This window comes from Acanthaster planci, linkage group LG08, assembly GCF_054643075.1.
Source record: "Acanthaster planci isolate LZ-2023a linkage group LG08, COTS_SCS, whole genome shotgun sequence".
Lineage (NCBI taxonomy): Eukaryota > Metazoa > Echinodermata > Asteroidea > Valvatida > Acanthasteridae > Acanthaster > Acanthaster planci.
In genome coordinates, this window is record NC_141784.1 from 2,507,802 (window position 1) to 2,522,420 (window position 14,619).

The following is a 14,619-nucleotide window of genomic DNA, read 5'->3' on the forward strand; positions in this document are numbered from 1 at the left end:
TTGCTCAGTGCACATGCCCATCCCAGAACCAGACCTAATTTGTCAACCTAACTGAACCGCTAAACGTATACTAGGCCTACTTAACTGACTGTTTGTGCTACAGAAATCTGCACATAATCACTTTCAAAAGCAGTTTCACAGGCATTCTAGCAAAACCCTGTTAGCCCTGAACCAATAGCCACAGAGGGTAGACGTTCTCACAAGTCCTGAATATTCCATATTAGCCTACTGCTGTTGGCTAAATTTAGTGATGTGCATTTGAGCATGCCATTCGGTGGCATGGATGTACGTTTATTTACTCATACTGCGTTCCCCACTGCTACTGTTACAATCATGATTGTGCATTTCATGTCTTTGTTTATATCATCCTGCCCTTCAACGTCGTATGACAAAACACAGTTAAGGGGCCACTCATGTTAACAGCGCTTCCTTAACCCTACCCCCCCAGGGTTGCTGGCCTTAACCTTCCCCATTCACACACAGTTAAACACCCATATGGGACTTTGTGCACAGAGACTGTTGGACTTTGTTTTTCTGAGGTATGCCAAACCCAATGCAAAAGCCAGCTGTTATGGGCCTACCAGACCTATCCCCACAGAAATAAACACATTACAACTATTTAATTCTGTGTGGTTTGGGAAGGTTAAGGTTAACATTTATAAATTGTGGCCTGTGCTGCAGCAGGAAATTCGTGTGAATAAGCAAGCAGGCTGTAGTTAAAGGAAACCGCAGAGCATAGTGCTTCTGCAAACCTATCTAGTTTTCAAACCACAGAGCAGATCCAAGACCCAACAATTTTTATTTCCCTACACAGTGAAAAGAAATGGATGGAGCAAAATTCCCCTGACAGTTTTGAGAAAGAAAAGGCATTTATTCTAATTTAAAGCAGAAAGCACTCTTTGTATTGGTCTAGTTACAATGTAGTACCTGCATTGTGGTACTTGCATGTATGAAGATAAGACTGTAGAAAGCTTGTGTGTGGCCCAAATGTTAAGCCATCAGGAAACCAATGCCAGCGTGATGACAACTTTGTTACTGGCCCACTTTCTTATGTTTGTTGTTGCATCCATTTGAGTTCCATTCAAAGTTTGGATAGTGTTATTTCTTTCAATTCATCTTTTAGCCACTCTGCTATTTATTTATATATTTTTTGGGGGGAGGGGAATGTCATGATTGAGGGCCCCCTTGCCAAGTTGAGGCTGTCTCCATATTTCATTTGATTGAATTGAAAGGAGAAATTACCTTTTAGAATTCAGGCCTTCTCATGAGTGTACATATATTCACTGCATATGGCGCTCTTTTAATTAAAAAATGTCAAGGTACAAAGCTGTACAGGGTACGTGTTGCTAGAGTCACGGAAACCTCTTGTGTTGAAAGGCAGTTGTTTGGCATCTTCTTACAACACTGAGTTTTATTACAATGTAACTCAAGCCGACCAGTTTATTGCAAACGTGAGACTGTTTATATAACACAGTACACCCAACCAATCAACCAATTACATTCCCAACTATATACTCGACCATACGCTACACCAGTTGTCCGCAATGAAAGCTTCACGATCACATTGTATTCCCTGGCAGCTTGGATCCAAGTTGCTGCTGGAAGCTTTTTTCAATTTTCATTTTGATTCACTTTTATTGATTTAAATTACTGTGTTTGAAATTAAAATCACGTTTTTACCATGGACGATGTGGTAGTGAAATTCATGGTGACAGGCAAAGATCGTGCTGTTTCGTCCAGGAATGAAATTTCAGATTCATGAATAGGTGTGAAAAGTGTCTTACACTCGGCACATTCCCAGAAGTACTTGTAAGCGTGTACTAACACTCGTACATGTGAAACGCTGTTCCGAGATGTGTTGTTTTGAAACTGGAATACCTCATCTGCATAATTGTTTTCAGGGGTAAAAGAACCACTCAGGATCGGAATGAACAGTCTGACGGCAGACAAACGGCCAGATTTTTCCAATTGAATTCTGCAACCAAAAACTTTCCAGAATTTCAATTTTGCAATCACATAGATCTATTGCGTTGTTTGCAGACATGTAGCAGATTTGAAAATGCAGCTGTGGAGGCTTTATAAGGACAAATGGTTATTTTGGCTGCATATACATGTACCGGTAGCCATAGAGGTTACCATTTTTTATGGCCACATTTAAAGGGTAATCGCATAGGATTTAGGTGAATTTTTTAGTGATCAGTTCTTGAGGCGATGTACATGTAATTTCCATGTTGGTCACATCTGCAGTGTCATTTTGGGAACAGGTGCTGTTTCTGTACACTTATAGGTTTGTACTTTAAAGGGGGACATATTTTGATGGTTTATTTCTAACTCAGTTGTTCGGCCATTTGTATTCTTCTGAAGGTGCAGTGTTTCATTGGAAGTCAACTAAAATTCCTTTGTTTTTTCCTCTCTTGCTGAATGTTTTGAACATCTGGGTTCTTTTCATTCCAAGCACTGGAATTTAAACATCACCACCCCTGAACGTCAAGATGTTTCCCTAAAAACAGTTGAAGCACAAAATGTATTGGCCTCAGATGTACACAGCATCTCAACATACTTGGTGCACTTGCCCATTTCTTTAAAGTTATCAGTAGTGTCCCTGACAAAGTGCTTGTTAGATACATTTGTAGCATGTTGCATTTTCAGTAAAGAATTTGACACCTTTTTGGGTCTCCACAGTTGAAAGCAGTCAAGAGTGGTGCTGTCTCATGGTCGGCTGCGACCGCATTAGTTTACTTCTATATGGTAAGGACTGTATGTGCACAATACTCATTTCATGTCTACAGTTGAACCTCGTTAATAATATGTTAGTACAACATTCTGCTTATAACAAGAACATTTTGAGGTCCCAATCCTTTCATTTTTTTATTGCTTGAATTTCTGATAATACAAGGTTCCTGTTACAACAAGGTCATTTCCCAAGTCCGAAGGACCTCTTATTAACGAGAGTCGACTGTACTTGTGAATTACGTAGTCCATGATGCTAACAGATGGAACAAAATGCAGTCGTTGTTACAACCTGTCTTACGTTGCTGGATTTAGCAGTTCCTGGAAATGGCAGAGGAGCACTGTTACAGGCTTTTATCATGATTGAGCCATATTTGTCTTATTCCCTGTAGACCAACTGGTAATAGTAACACAACTTAACTCATTGATAAAGGGAACTGACTATTTTCCCTTTAGTTTCATTGCTTTGAATGGTAGAAAAGCAAGGTGGCCGCTCAGTGACAAAAGTCTGTTGCACAGTTTCATAGTTATCCGGTTCTCCAGACAGTAGAAAACCCACTGTTGTCTGGATTTTCTTACATTCAGCAAGATTCCAATCTCAACAGTGTTGAATGTTGATTGCATTCAGCCATGCTCTGATGTCGGCCGTGTTGGATTTTTGTTACATTACCGGGGTGAAGGGACACCTGATTTGGGATAGGATGGATATTGGCAATTGATCTGCCATCCAACCTCCTGCCAAATTGAAGTGTTAAAGACATTTTCAGCGGTGGGCTGGAGTCGGCAGGTCTGAATCACGGCCGGGCACATGTGCACACATCTGCTGATAATGTGCAGTCATCCAGGAATTCAATCAAGGTGCCATACATCAATATTACAGGGGTGTGAGAATTCAGCTTTTTAGTCGATTTTAGCTTTTTTTGTGAGATTTTGATGCTGAATTTCAGCTTTTTCGTACACCTGGTCTGTACAAAAATGTGGGGACTTTTTTTAGTTCAGCTCTGATTTTAAGTGGCCACTCACACCTCTGTTATAACCACTGTTTACCAGGCCACAAAAATTCCTAAAATGATTTCACCCCCCTGGGGAGTCTGCAGCTTGATGCTGCCATTTCTGGCGTAAGTGGCTACACAAACACAACAACCATCTAGTGGAGAGAGTCAATCAGGATTAAAGTGACTTGCCCAAGGTCACAGCACGTATAACTAGCAGCAGGATTTGAACCCCCGACCCTGTATTTGTGAGTCACGAACCCTAACCACTAGGACACACACCTTATTCCCTGGAAGTTATTCCATGTGACGTCATTGTGCATTCTCCTGACTGCAGGTCTCAGCATGGGGCGGCTATGTCTTCATCATCAACCTCATACCCCTCCACGTATGTGTGTTACTAATGATGGGCCGGTTTTCCTACCGCATCTATGTAGGCAAGTCATCTCTTTAGTTGTGGCTATGGCATCTGGCTGCTGGCTGGCTAACATTTGACACTCACACACAGATCCATATTTAGAACAATGAGGTATCTGATGTTACTTCCCCCAAATCTCTAGCCCCTTAACGGACACATTGAGGATGTTTTTGAAGTTTACTAACTGACATGAAATTGTTTTTTCTATTTATGCAAGCTTGAAAAACTTCACAAAGTACCGGTAGCCAGCCTCCACAAAGTCAATTTGATCTAGAACAGTCTTCATTTGTTAATGCATTTCTTTCTTTAGAATTTAATTTTTCATCTTGTCTTGATTTCTTTGTTATTTTCTTCTGCAGCTTTTTCTGTGTTCTACATCCTAGGGACTGTGTTTTCAATGCAGGTGCCTTTTGTTGGCTTTCAGCCAGTTCGAACTAGTGAGCACATGGCCGCAGCAGGTATGACATTTTTTTTCTGTGTTAGTTTTTTTTATTCTGTAAAGTTTTTAACTAACTTGTCCCATCTGACGGTGTGCCTGGACTGCATTTTTGGTATTTTTTTTTTATATTTTGGACCCAGTTTTCATGTCTTTGCAGTGTTCTTGACCTCCACAATAATCCTTCGGATTTTTTTTTCAAGGAGGAAAATTAACATTTGTCAATTATCAAAAGTTGCCCACTTCAACCTGGTTTTAGGTTATTCAGTCAGAATTATGCATGAACCTTGACTGTGACAAGATGACAATGTTGAATGCAGAGTGTGATAACTGGTATTTTGCTTAAGCCAAACGTGCCATGCTGCTCTTGAAGGCACTTACAGGCACATACACATGATTTCCCTTGCAGACACCCTGAATTAATTCCTATCTCCTATGGAGCACGGTTGGTGGTGCTTTTACCAGATAAATGACTCGTTCAGACAGTGAATCAACTTGTGGCTCACTGGCATCCATCGGGCTCTGACCTCTTGGCACCATAATCAAACGGATTCAGTCCAAAACTTAGAATCTGTTAGAATCCCACTGTTTTGAAGAAACGACCCTACAGTTGCCAAACCTTAATAGAGCGATTCTAGGCAGTGCTGGACAGTTGTAGAGAGGGGTTACATGTAGCTCCAGCCTAAGTTGAAGGATCAGTCGTTTCTAGGAAGACAGCTGCTTCAGCACAAAATTTGTGTAAGCACAAAAAAACCTTGCTTAACAAATCAGGTAACCAGCCAAAATTCCATGTGATTTGTCTTGTTTCAGGATTGTATTTAGCTGTGTTTTGGTGAATAGAGTGAAAATCACATAGAGTTTGAGCTGGTAACCTTTGTTTTTTGTAAGCAAGGTTTTTCACGCTTAAGCAAATTTTGTGCTTAAGCAGCTCTATGAAATTGGCCCCTGGTTCCAAGGGCTGAGTCAGCAACCAGTGTTAGGCCATTCATCCGAATTCCCTGCCTGCAGCTTGAACTTATACATGACTCTATGGATAGTGGCTGAGGCCCCTAAATACAGGGTGTCTTATATCCAGGTAATATAGACACGTGCTAGTACTATGCTAACCTGCAGGTGCTACTCCAGTCTTTGTCTTTCTGACAAGTGGGGTGTTTTGGCTTCATATGTAGGACAATCCATGCAGGTCTCAAGTTGAAGAGCATGCATGAGCAATGCCATCTTAGTTATGGACTTTCTTTAGATTGGTCCACACAACTTTCTTTAATCCATGGAAATCTTCCGACACTGTATCGTGCATCAAAAAAAAAGATCTTGTTGGGCAGCTTCCCTTAAAAATTGACACATTTAGGGTATTTGAAAACAGCCTATGACTAAGAGTTCTGTTTGGACTGAGATTGCTTTGCAAATGAGCTGACTGTCTCTGTGTTTGTTCTTAACCTGTTGCAACTCCAGGTACGTTCGCTCTGCTCCAGGCCTACGCATTCCTGAAATACATCCAGGACTTTCTCTCCAAGAAAGAGTTCCGTGCACTGTTTTTCTTTGGCGTCATGGGAACGGCTGGCGTCGTATTCCTGGCGGTTGTCCTACTCACGTATGCAGGTATAGTCCTTGGGGAGGAAGAGGACCGTTTTCTCGAGGGCCCTTGTTTTGTTTGATGTGACATTTACATTGGCTGGTTGCACTAATTGCCTTGTTATTTGCTTTGGATGTTTGTGCTTAACAGGTGTTATTGCTCCCTGGAGTGGGCGTTTCTATTCGCTGTATGATACTGGGTAAGTGTGCTTATGGCGTCAATTTTTCAAAGCTCAGTGATCGCTGTGGGCCGCCATATTTTCGCATCCCACTGGCAGGAATAAGTTTTCTTCTTCGTGGGTACACTCAAATTGAGTACAAAATAACCGAATCAAAAATGCGCTTGTGTGACAGATGTGTGTACGTTTGTTTTACCGGCTTGGGTGATCAAATGCGATTCTTTCCAATCTGTCTTGCAATTGAACAGCCATAGCAACTCGATGAGAATGATCATCATAAAATTGTTCATTCATAGCTGAGGAAATTGTCTTGGAGATTAAATCCCAAACTTTTCACTCAATATACAATGAAATAAGTCTTAAATTTGTAGCTCGGTGTTTAAGTTGTAAACAGCTTGCGTGTACAGGGTGTTTTTTTGGTGTGTTTAAGGTTGTAGGAGATGCGTGGATTTGACACTTGGCTTCAAAGAGCAAAGCCCTTGCTGTACCATTCAAAATCCTAGAGGGCAGATTGTGAAATATTTGGGCAAGAAATCAGAAAGATAGAACCCAGTCACTATTACTTAATATGGAGCTTGATATCCTTGAAGTTTGAGTGCAAAAGTTGTTCCTTTACATTTCTACATATTTTGATAGACTTCCCAACAAATAAATGCCAATTTTTTTATTGCCACTGCAAAATTCTGCACAGATTTGTTGAAAACTGCATAGGCAATATTTTGTGAAGGTGGAATTCCCAAGAGTAATACGACTTTCACAATAGTGCGCCACCAAGAGTTTGTAATGCGTTGGCCAATCACAATGTGCGGAATTTGTCGACCCATTGCGCGTTTGGAAAACGACAAATTCTGCGCGTTCTGATTGGCCAATGCACTGCAAACTCTTGGTGGTGCACTATTGTGAATTGCTCGTATTTCAGGATCTCTTGCTCATCAACCGAATTGTTTTCCCACCCTCAAGGTACGCCAAGATCCACATCCCCATCATAGCGTCCGTGTCAGAGCACCAGCCCACCACTTGGGTGTCCTTCTTCTTTGACCTTCACATCTTGGTTTGTACTTTCCCAGCGGGCCTGTGGTTTGTCATCAAGGACATCAACGATGAGAGGGTTTTCAGTAAGTTGCATCGGCCAGCCGCCATTTGTTTGTTTCTCCTTTTGATGACTTTTAGACAAATGAATCGATTGGGCCTAAGCAGAACATGGAAAAAAAATGCTCTTGACAATTTTTCAAGCATTTCACGATCAGATGAAGTTGTAACTAAAACTGGCACAAGAAACATTTTGGAAGCAGTCTTGGACAAGTTTGGATATAACTACACTCAAACCATTGTCAGACCAACTTCCCCCAAATGATAGATACTTGGAGTATCTAGTCTTGACAGCTTGAGAATGCGGGGACCACGAATGTTACAAGGCGTGCAACCAGTGGCAAAGTGTGATTGCAGTGGGATTTCACAAAGTGGTTTCAGTAGGGTTGTCCCGGTTGAATCGTTTTTGCACCAGTGGTCAAGCTACATGTATTGCTCACACTTGACTCACTGTGGTCAACAGCCTCTTTGATGGTGTTTTCTCTGTCTGTTGCTAATCGACAGTTGTCCTGTATGCGCTCAGCGCTGTCTACTTTGCCGGTGTCATGGTGCGTCTGATGCTGACCCTGACACCCGTGGTCTGTATCCTGGCCTCCATTGCCATCTCCAAGACACTGACGGAGTACCTGAACAACGAGAACGCGGACAAGAAGAAAGACGACGAGGAAGGGGGGGAGGAGACTGAAGAGGATGAGGAGGAGGTGGACCGGAAGAACCGCAAGCTGTATGACAAGGTCAGAGGTCACGACGGCCCTCGTTTGTAACAGGCAATAACAAGTGGCAACAGAGAGGTGCAAATTTCAGTTTGCGTTTGAGAGAGCGGACCGAGTTCTTTGCCATGATGTGTCTTTCAGTTCGGGCGAGTGAAAAATAATGAGAGTTTGGATTGATTTCCGTCAGGCAAGACTCTGTTAAAGGCCGTTAACTTAAAAGCCGCTCCCGTAACTTGCCACTCTTTTTGTTAGGTTCAGTCGCATTTGGGTTTGCCTCTTGCCAAGTTAAGTTGCTAAACAGTGTACACTCATTGCCGCCCTAGAACTTGCAAGAAACGAATTTAGCTCCAAAGTTGCCCGCGTTCTGCTCTTAGCTTAATGGCTGGTTTAAGCATTAGAGGAAGGGGAATGCACATGCGGGTTTGTGATGTCACAGTTAGGTATTCATGCTGCTAGCTCATCAAAGTTACACACGCCTCAAGCCAGGCATGTTTAGGGCGTCAGGTTGCATTTGTGTATCAGGCCTTTTTCACGTCCCACCAAAAATGCCAGTGAAGTGTTTCCAGGTAGAAAAGGAATCCATGAAAAAATTTGAACACTGTCACTCTTCAGGCCGGGAAAGTTCGTAAGCCCAAACTTGACCAGGACAAGGACAACGAGGGCCTGGGGACCAACCTGAAGGGCTTTGTTGTCATGGCGATTTTGATGATGCTGATGATGTTTGCTGTCCACTGCACTTGGGTGACCAGCAACGCCTACTCCAGCCCCAGTATAGTGCTGGCAACCTACAACAATGACGGGTGAGATCAAGACTTCAAATCATCCCTGCTAGAGAAAATTCTCAAGTTTTCCTTTTCTGCATCATCTCTTCCAGTTCAACCCCCAAGATTTATAGTTTCCAAACACCAGCAAAATTTTGCAACATTTATCAGGCATCGAACATTTTCTCATAGTTTTGCTAAAGCGACTTCATCCACCTTACCACGGTTGCTTTATTTCCTTATAGCAATACTTACAGATTCAATTCAGAGGGGATGAAAGAATGTGACACTCTGCCAAGACAGTTTTTACGACCTTAAAACTTGCCAACTTCATTAAAAGCTGATACTCTCCATGGTGATACCCTTGTCCTGTTCATGGATACTGGTTCCTGTCATTTCACTGTCTTGAAATGTTTTCCTATCAGTGGAAACGTTATAAGCAAGAAAGTGTTTGATTTGTTTGGCTGGGAATAAAAACTCCTCACTCACTGATGTCATCTTTGTAATCATGCCGGGCTGCAGAAACTCGTGTTGGCTCTGTCAGATTGAGTAACAGATTGCCGTAAACTCACTGCATAGGCATTTTCTCAGTTTCCACAAACTGAATATGTGTGATGCAGAACTGAGTGTCTTGAACTTTGTTGGCAAATTGCCAGAAAAGGAGATTCTCCCCATTGTTTTGTTAAACAATGATAATGCCCGGTAGTGGCGTATGGGGGAGGGCTGTGGCACTCCAAAAGGGGCAACATTTTATTTAACTTTGGAAAGAAAGGGAAAAGGTGATTTTTTTGTTTGGGGGCATTGTTTCATTTCAGTTTGTTTCATTCCATTTCATTTCCCAAAGCATGCAAAAGTCACAACATTTAACTGCACCCCTCAAAATATAATAAAAGATTACATAAAGAAATTTCAAATTTGTTGGTCCCCTCCCCTTTACAAATTCTTGCCCCTCCCTCCCCCCCTCAAAAAAAACTTAGTTCTGGATCCACCTTTGATGCCCCCTCGTGTGTTTCTGGACAGAACCCGCAATATCTTAGACGACTTTCGGGAAGCGTACTACTGGCTGAGAAAGAACACAGGCGAGCGGGACCGGGTGATGTCGTGGTGGGACTACGGGTACCAGATAGCTGGCATGGCGAACAGGACGACCCTGGTGGACAACAACACCTGGAACAACAGTCACATAGCACTGGTAAGGCTGAGACATGCTCACATTGGAGTGTTTGCTCGTGGGTGAAATCACGCTTATAGACCAGTCCACCGCATAGCACTGGTAAGGCTGAGACATGCTTACATTGGAGTGTTTGCTCGTGGGTGAAATCACGCTTATAGACCAGTCCACCGCATAGCACTGGTAAGGCTGAGACATGCTTACATTGGAGTGTTTGCTCGTGGGTGAAATCACGCTTATAGACCAGTCCACCGCATAGCACTGGTAAGGCTGAGACATGCTCACATTGGAGTGTTTGCTCGTGGGTGAAATCATGCTTGTAGACCAGTCCACCGCATAGCACTGGTAAGGCTGAGACATGCTCACATTGGAGTGTTTGCTCGTGGGTGAAATCACGCTTATAGACCAGTCCACCGCATAGCACTGGTAAGGTTGAGACATGCTCACATTGGAGTGTTTGCTCGTGGGTGAAATCACGCTTATAGACCAGTCCACCGCATAGCACTGGTAAGGCTGAGACATGCTTACATTGGAGTGTTTGCTCGTGGGTGAAATCACGCTTATAGACCAGTCCACCGCATAGCACTGGTAAGGTTGAGACATGCTCACATTGGAGTGTTTTCTCATGGGTGAAATCATGCTTATAGACCAGTCCACCGAGGTTGTCACCGTACACCAGACGGGTCCAGACATCGGGGATACCATTGTGCCAGCTACTGTGTGAAGTTTGGGGCAGGAAACAATTATTTGCTGAGTGTGCCCGCTGTATTAAACCAGGGGCATCTGTGATGTGTATTTATATCAGTTGTCTGTTTGAGCTGGCAGAGGCTTTTGAGAAAACACATGAAGCATGCTCGATGACTTTACATTTAGCAGTTTGTTGCTTTGTGATCGAGGGAATAACATTTGCAGAAGTCTATGATATACATGTAACATCAATATCATGAAAATTTCCAGTCAGTTGAAATAAATTATTAAAAAATTTTTTTAAATCCTAAAGATAATTATTCATCTGGAGAACTGAATCGCATATCCTGGAAATATCGTTGTTTGAGCATCATGTGATGAATATTCATACTTCCCTCAGGTGGGCAAGGCTATGTCGTCCAATGAGACGGAAGCTTACAAGATCATGAGGGCTCTGGATGTGGACTATGTCCTGGTCATATTCGGCGGTGTGATTGGCTACTCCGGGGATGACATCAACAAGTTCCTGTGGATGGTTCGCATCGCTGAAGGAGAGCACCCCAAGGACATTAGAGTAAGCGGTGTGTCGTTTTTTGGAAGTCGAGACCTTCTGAAGACCAGTCACAAGACCATTCACGAGTAACAGGCTGAACGATGACAGATGAATGCTTTTGTTGCAGTTCATTTGAATAGCGTGTGAGTTTTAAAGTCAGGCTCAGAGGGCTTGTGATGGTCTTGCAACAACTGCCAACCACAGCGCTGGATTGGGTATATACAAACCTAATCTACTTTGCATGGTAGGATGAAAAGTGTGTCAGGCTGCAAATGACATCATTGCTAGCTAACAAAGCACCTCCGCATGTTTCAAGTATGGAGACCAGATGCCTAGTACAATAGATTCAGAGGAAAGTATTGTATTCTGAACTTTGCTGTAATTGGCTATTAACCACTTGCCGCCGGGGTTTCTGGTATCGGACATGTATTCTTTATACGCGTGGCCAAGGTCTCCGAAATTGGACAAAGGGAACTGGGCCTTGTAGCAAAAGACCGTACTCGGAACAAAGGTCCAGGCTGCTGGGCATTACCGATATTTTTTCACTCTCAATAGTGGAGATAATCCAGCCTTGTTTTGAAACAGTATACCACGGTTTTGGGATTTAGTGCAAGCGGATTACCACCGGGGACAAAAGCGCTCCACCACCGCAGCAATGAGCCTCACAGTACCCCTGCACCTTAATCTGGCCCCTATTGAAAAGTGGTCAGCAGCGCACTGTGCCAGTTTCGCGAACAAAAGAAAATTACGTAACACCGTACAACCTGGGCTCTTTTTACAAGGCGGCAGGCCTGGCTGGAATACTCCAGCGTCAATAGATGTCGCCTATCAGATTAGAGTAGAAACCAGACAGTCCTTCAGGTGGGTGTCAGTGTCCAGTAAATGATGATAGGAGTTTTTAAAGAATTTTGACAACCAGAAAAAAATAATTGTCCAGTCTCAGCATTAACAAGATTGATAACTGCCACCGGCGCGAAATGGTTAAACTTGAGAAAAGCATTACAGATTGAGCATACGTGTAGAATGGCCACGGTAGAAAGCCATCATCAACTTTACTTATAAAGAACAGTGTTAGGCATAGACTTAAAAATGGCAACATTTCTAGCATTCACATTCACATGACTTCACTTGTAAGTCCTGTTTTCTGTCCTTATTCCTCCTAGTACCGTGAGAATACTGTTAGCAGTATGAACCTTTAACAGTGACCTTTCAACTTTGACCTTTGTCATGTGTTGTTGATCTGTGCAGGAATCGGATTACTTTACAGTAAATGGGGAGTTTCGCGTGGACAGTTCTGGTTCTCCAACGCTTCTCAACTGTCTGATGTATAAGATGTGTTACTACCGCTTTGGAGAAATGCAGGTATGCCCTGCTAACACAGAGCCAGTCACTTTCAAAATGATTCATTTCAGTTGGACAGTAACAGGATTAGCTCATGGTGGGATTTGTTTTTTTTTGTCCAAGCGTCCCAATTACTTGAGAGTACAACATGTCTGCCATTCAGAATGTTGTAGCAATTGACGTACCACAAAGTGCTCTCTGTCCAGGAAAGCTTTGTTGATTTTGTGATTTGTAAGCATGTTGTTAACGGAATGGAGGTGTACATGTAAGTCATGATTTGAACATCTGGGAAAAGACTTGTTTGGAATTAGGACCTGATGAAGAAAACAATTTTGAAATTTTGAATTGCCTTTCAGCGTAAGCTGACAGTTTGACCAACAACTTGAAAAACCCAAATATTACACTCGTGTGTGGCGTTTCTGCATCTGTGGTAAAATTGGAAGACACTGTTACTTAAAGTAACACCTGAATGTCATTTGCATTTTTTTTAGCCCATTGTCAGTGGCTGCACTCTTGACGCAGAGTCCGTGAGTTTGTTTGCATTCAGGTGAAATTTGAACGCCTGGGATCTTCTCGCATTGACTTTTCCAGGCTCTTGCAATTCAGCGCAAAAGGTTGTGATCGGGGTAGGGGGAGGTTGGGAGATTGTGAATTTACAGTGGCTTTGGTGGTCTCGTTTTATTGGTCAGTTGATCTCTACTAGTGTCAGTGAATAGAGGAGCACCCAAGCTTATGTCAATTTGGCATCCTTCTACAGTTTTCGAAAATAATCTCTGGCCCCACCCCTTCCTAGTAGTGCCATCTGCGTAGATGTCATGAGGACGACCAGTTTTGGAGGGCTCCCCCATCCTTCGTCGGACGTCCATGTGATTGCCTCTGCCAAATCGTCATCTGACTTTGTCCGTTTTCCCCTCCAGCTGGACTTCCGGAGCCCGGCGGGCTACGACCGCACCCGCAATGCCGAGATCGGCAACAAGGACATCTCATTCAAGCACCTGGAGGAGGCCTACACCACCGAGCACTGGCTGGTCCGCATCTACCGGGTCAAGCCGTTGGAGAACAGGGAGCCGTCCACAACCAAGGCCACCAAGAAGTCCAAGAGAAAGTTCTACTCCAAGAAGGTAGGGCACCCCATGAATGTCGTTTTTCAAAACTGCAAGCACATAGGGAGGTAGGGAAATAGATCCTCTTGCAGTTGTTAACAGCTGGTTTGTGTATTGTAGTGATTCTGAGTGACACTTGATAATTGCACATTGGGAACCAGACCTAAGGCTATTATATCAATCGGCAATTTAATTCATCACTTTAGGTAGTCAGCTTAGCAACTTGAAAGCATCACAGGTTCTTTACTCTCATTCCATCATATGTAGCATTTTGATTCTGAGTTTTTCCCTTCCCAACAATACTTCCCCAACATATCCCTGATGCACAGATTTCATCACTGGTCTTTGAATATGGCATCCACTTTTCACTCAGATTCAAATCAACCTCATCCCCAGAGTGACGAGCAGTGCGCCCATACATCTACGGTACCTGCTCTTTCACCCTGGTAGCAGAGCATTCGCATATCCTAAAATGTTGGATATGCATGTTTACAAGGAGTAGTTCAGTGACTGAATCTACTTTCAATCAGCATTCATTTGTGTGTGAAAGCAATTCTTCATAGCATGTTGGATCCAAGAGCATCATGTTTTAAGTTAAAATCTTAATATGTTATTCAGCTAATATGTGATGTCACAGTTTGCATCGAACAGTGGAAAAGGGGATTATTTATGAAAAAAGGGATTATTTATGGAAAAGGGGATTATTTATGGAAAAGGGGATTATTTATGGAAAAGGGGATGAGTAACACCTTGAAGGAGAGTGATTTGCCAAGTGTTGTAGTTGAGACCATCACAAGAGCTTACACAAGACCAGACAGAAGATGGTGACAAGACCTTACACAAGACCAGACAGAGGATGGTGACAAGACCTTAC

General features: G+C 42.9%; 1 protein-coding gene across 1 annotated transcript in view; it reads left to right on the forward strand.

The window, feature by feature from the left end:
- stt3b (STT3 oligosaccharyltransferase complex catalytic subunit B) overlaps window positions 1-14,619 on the forward strand; it is a 40,732-nt gene that overhangs the window by 19,622 nt on the left and 6,491 nt on the right. Inside the window, exons 6-17 of the mRNA XM_022228934.2 lie at window positions 2,683-2,748; window positions 4,060-4,159; window positions 4,500-4,598; window positions 6,029-6,175; window positions 6,300-6,348; window positions 7,288-7,442; window positions 7,921-8,150; window positions 8,742-8,929; window positions 9,911-10,082; window positions 11,149-11,322; window positions 12,550-12,663; window positions 13,560-13,763. Of these exons, the coding sequence (XP_022084626.2) occupies window positions 2,683-2,748; window positions 4,060-4,159; window positions 4,500-4,598; window positions 6,029-6,175; window positions 6,300-6,348; window positions 7,288-7,442; window positions 7,921-8,150; window positions 8,742-8,929; window positions 9,911-10,082; window positions 11,149-11,322; window positions 12,550-12,663; window positions 13,560-13,763 (1,698 nt within the window). The remainder of the gene's footprint in view (window positions 1-2,682; window positions 2,749-4,059; window positions 4,160-4,499; window positions 4,599-6,028; window positions 6,176-6,299; window positions 6,349-7,287; window positions 7,443-7,920; window positions 8,151-8,741; window positions 8,930-9,910; window positions 10,083-11,148; window positions 11,323-12,549; window positions 12,664-13,559; window positions 13,764-14,619) is intronic.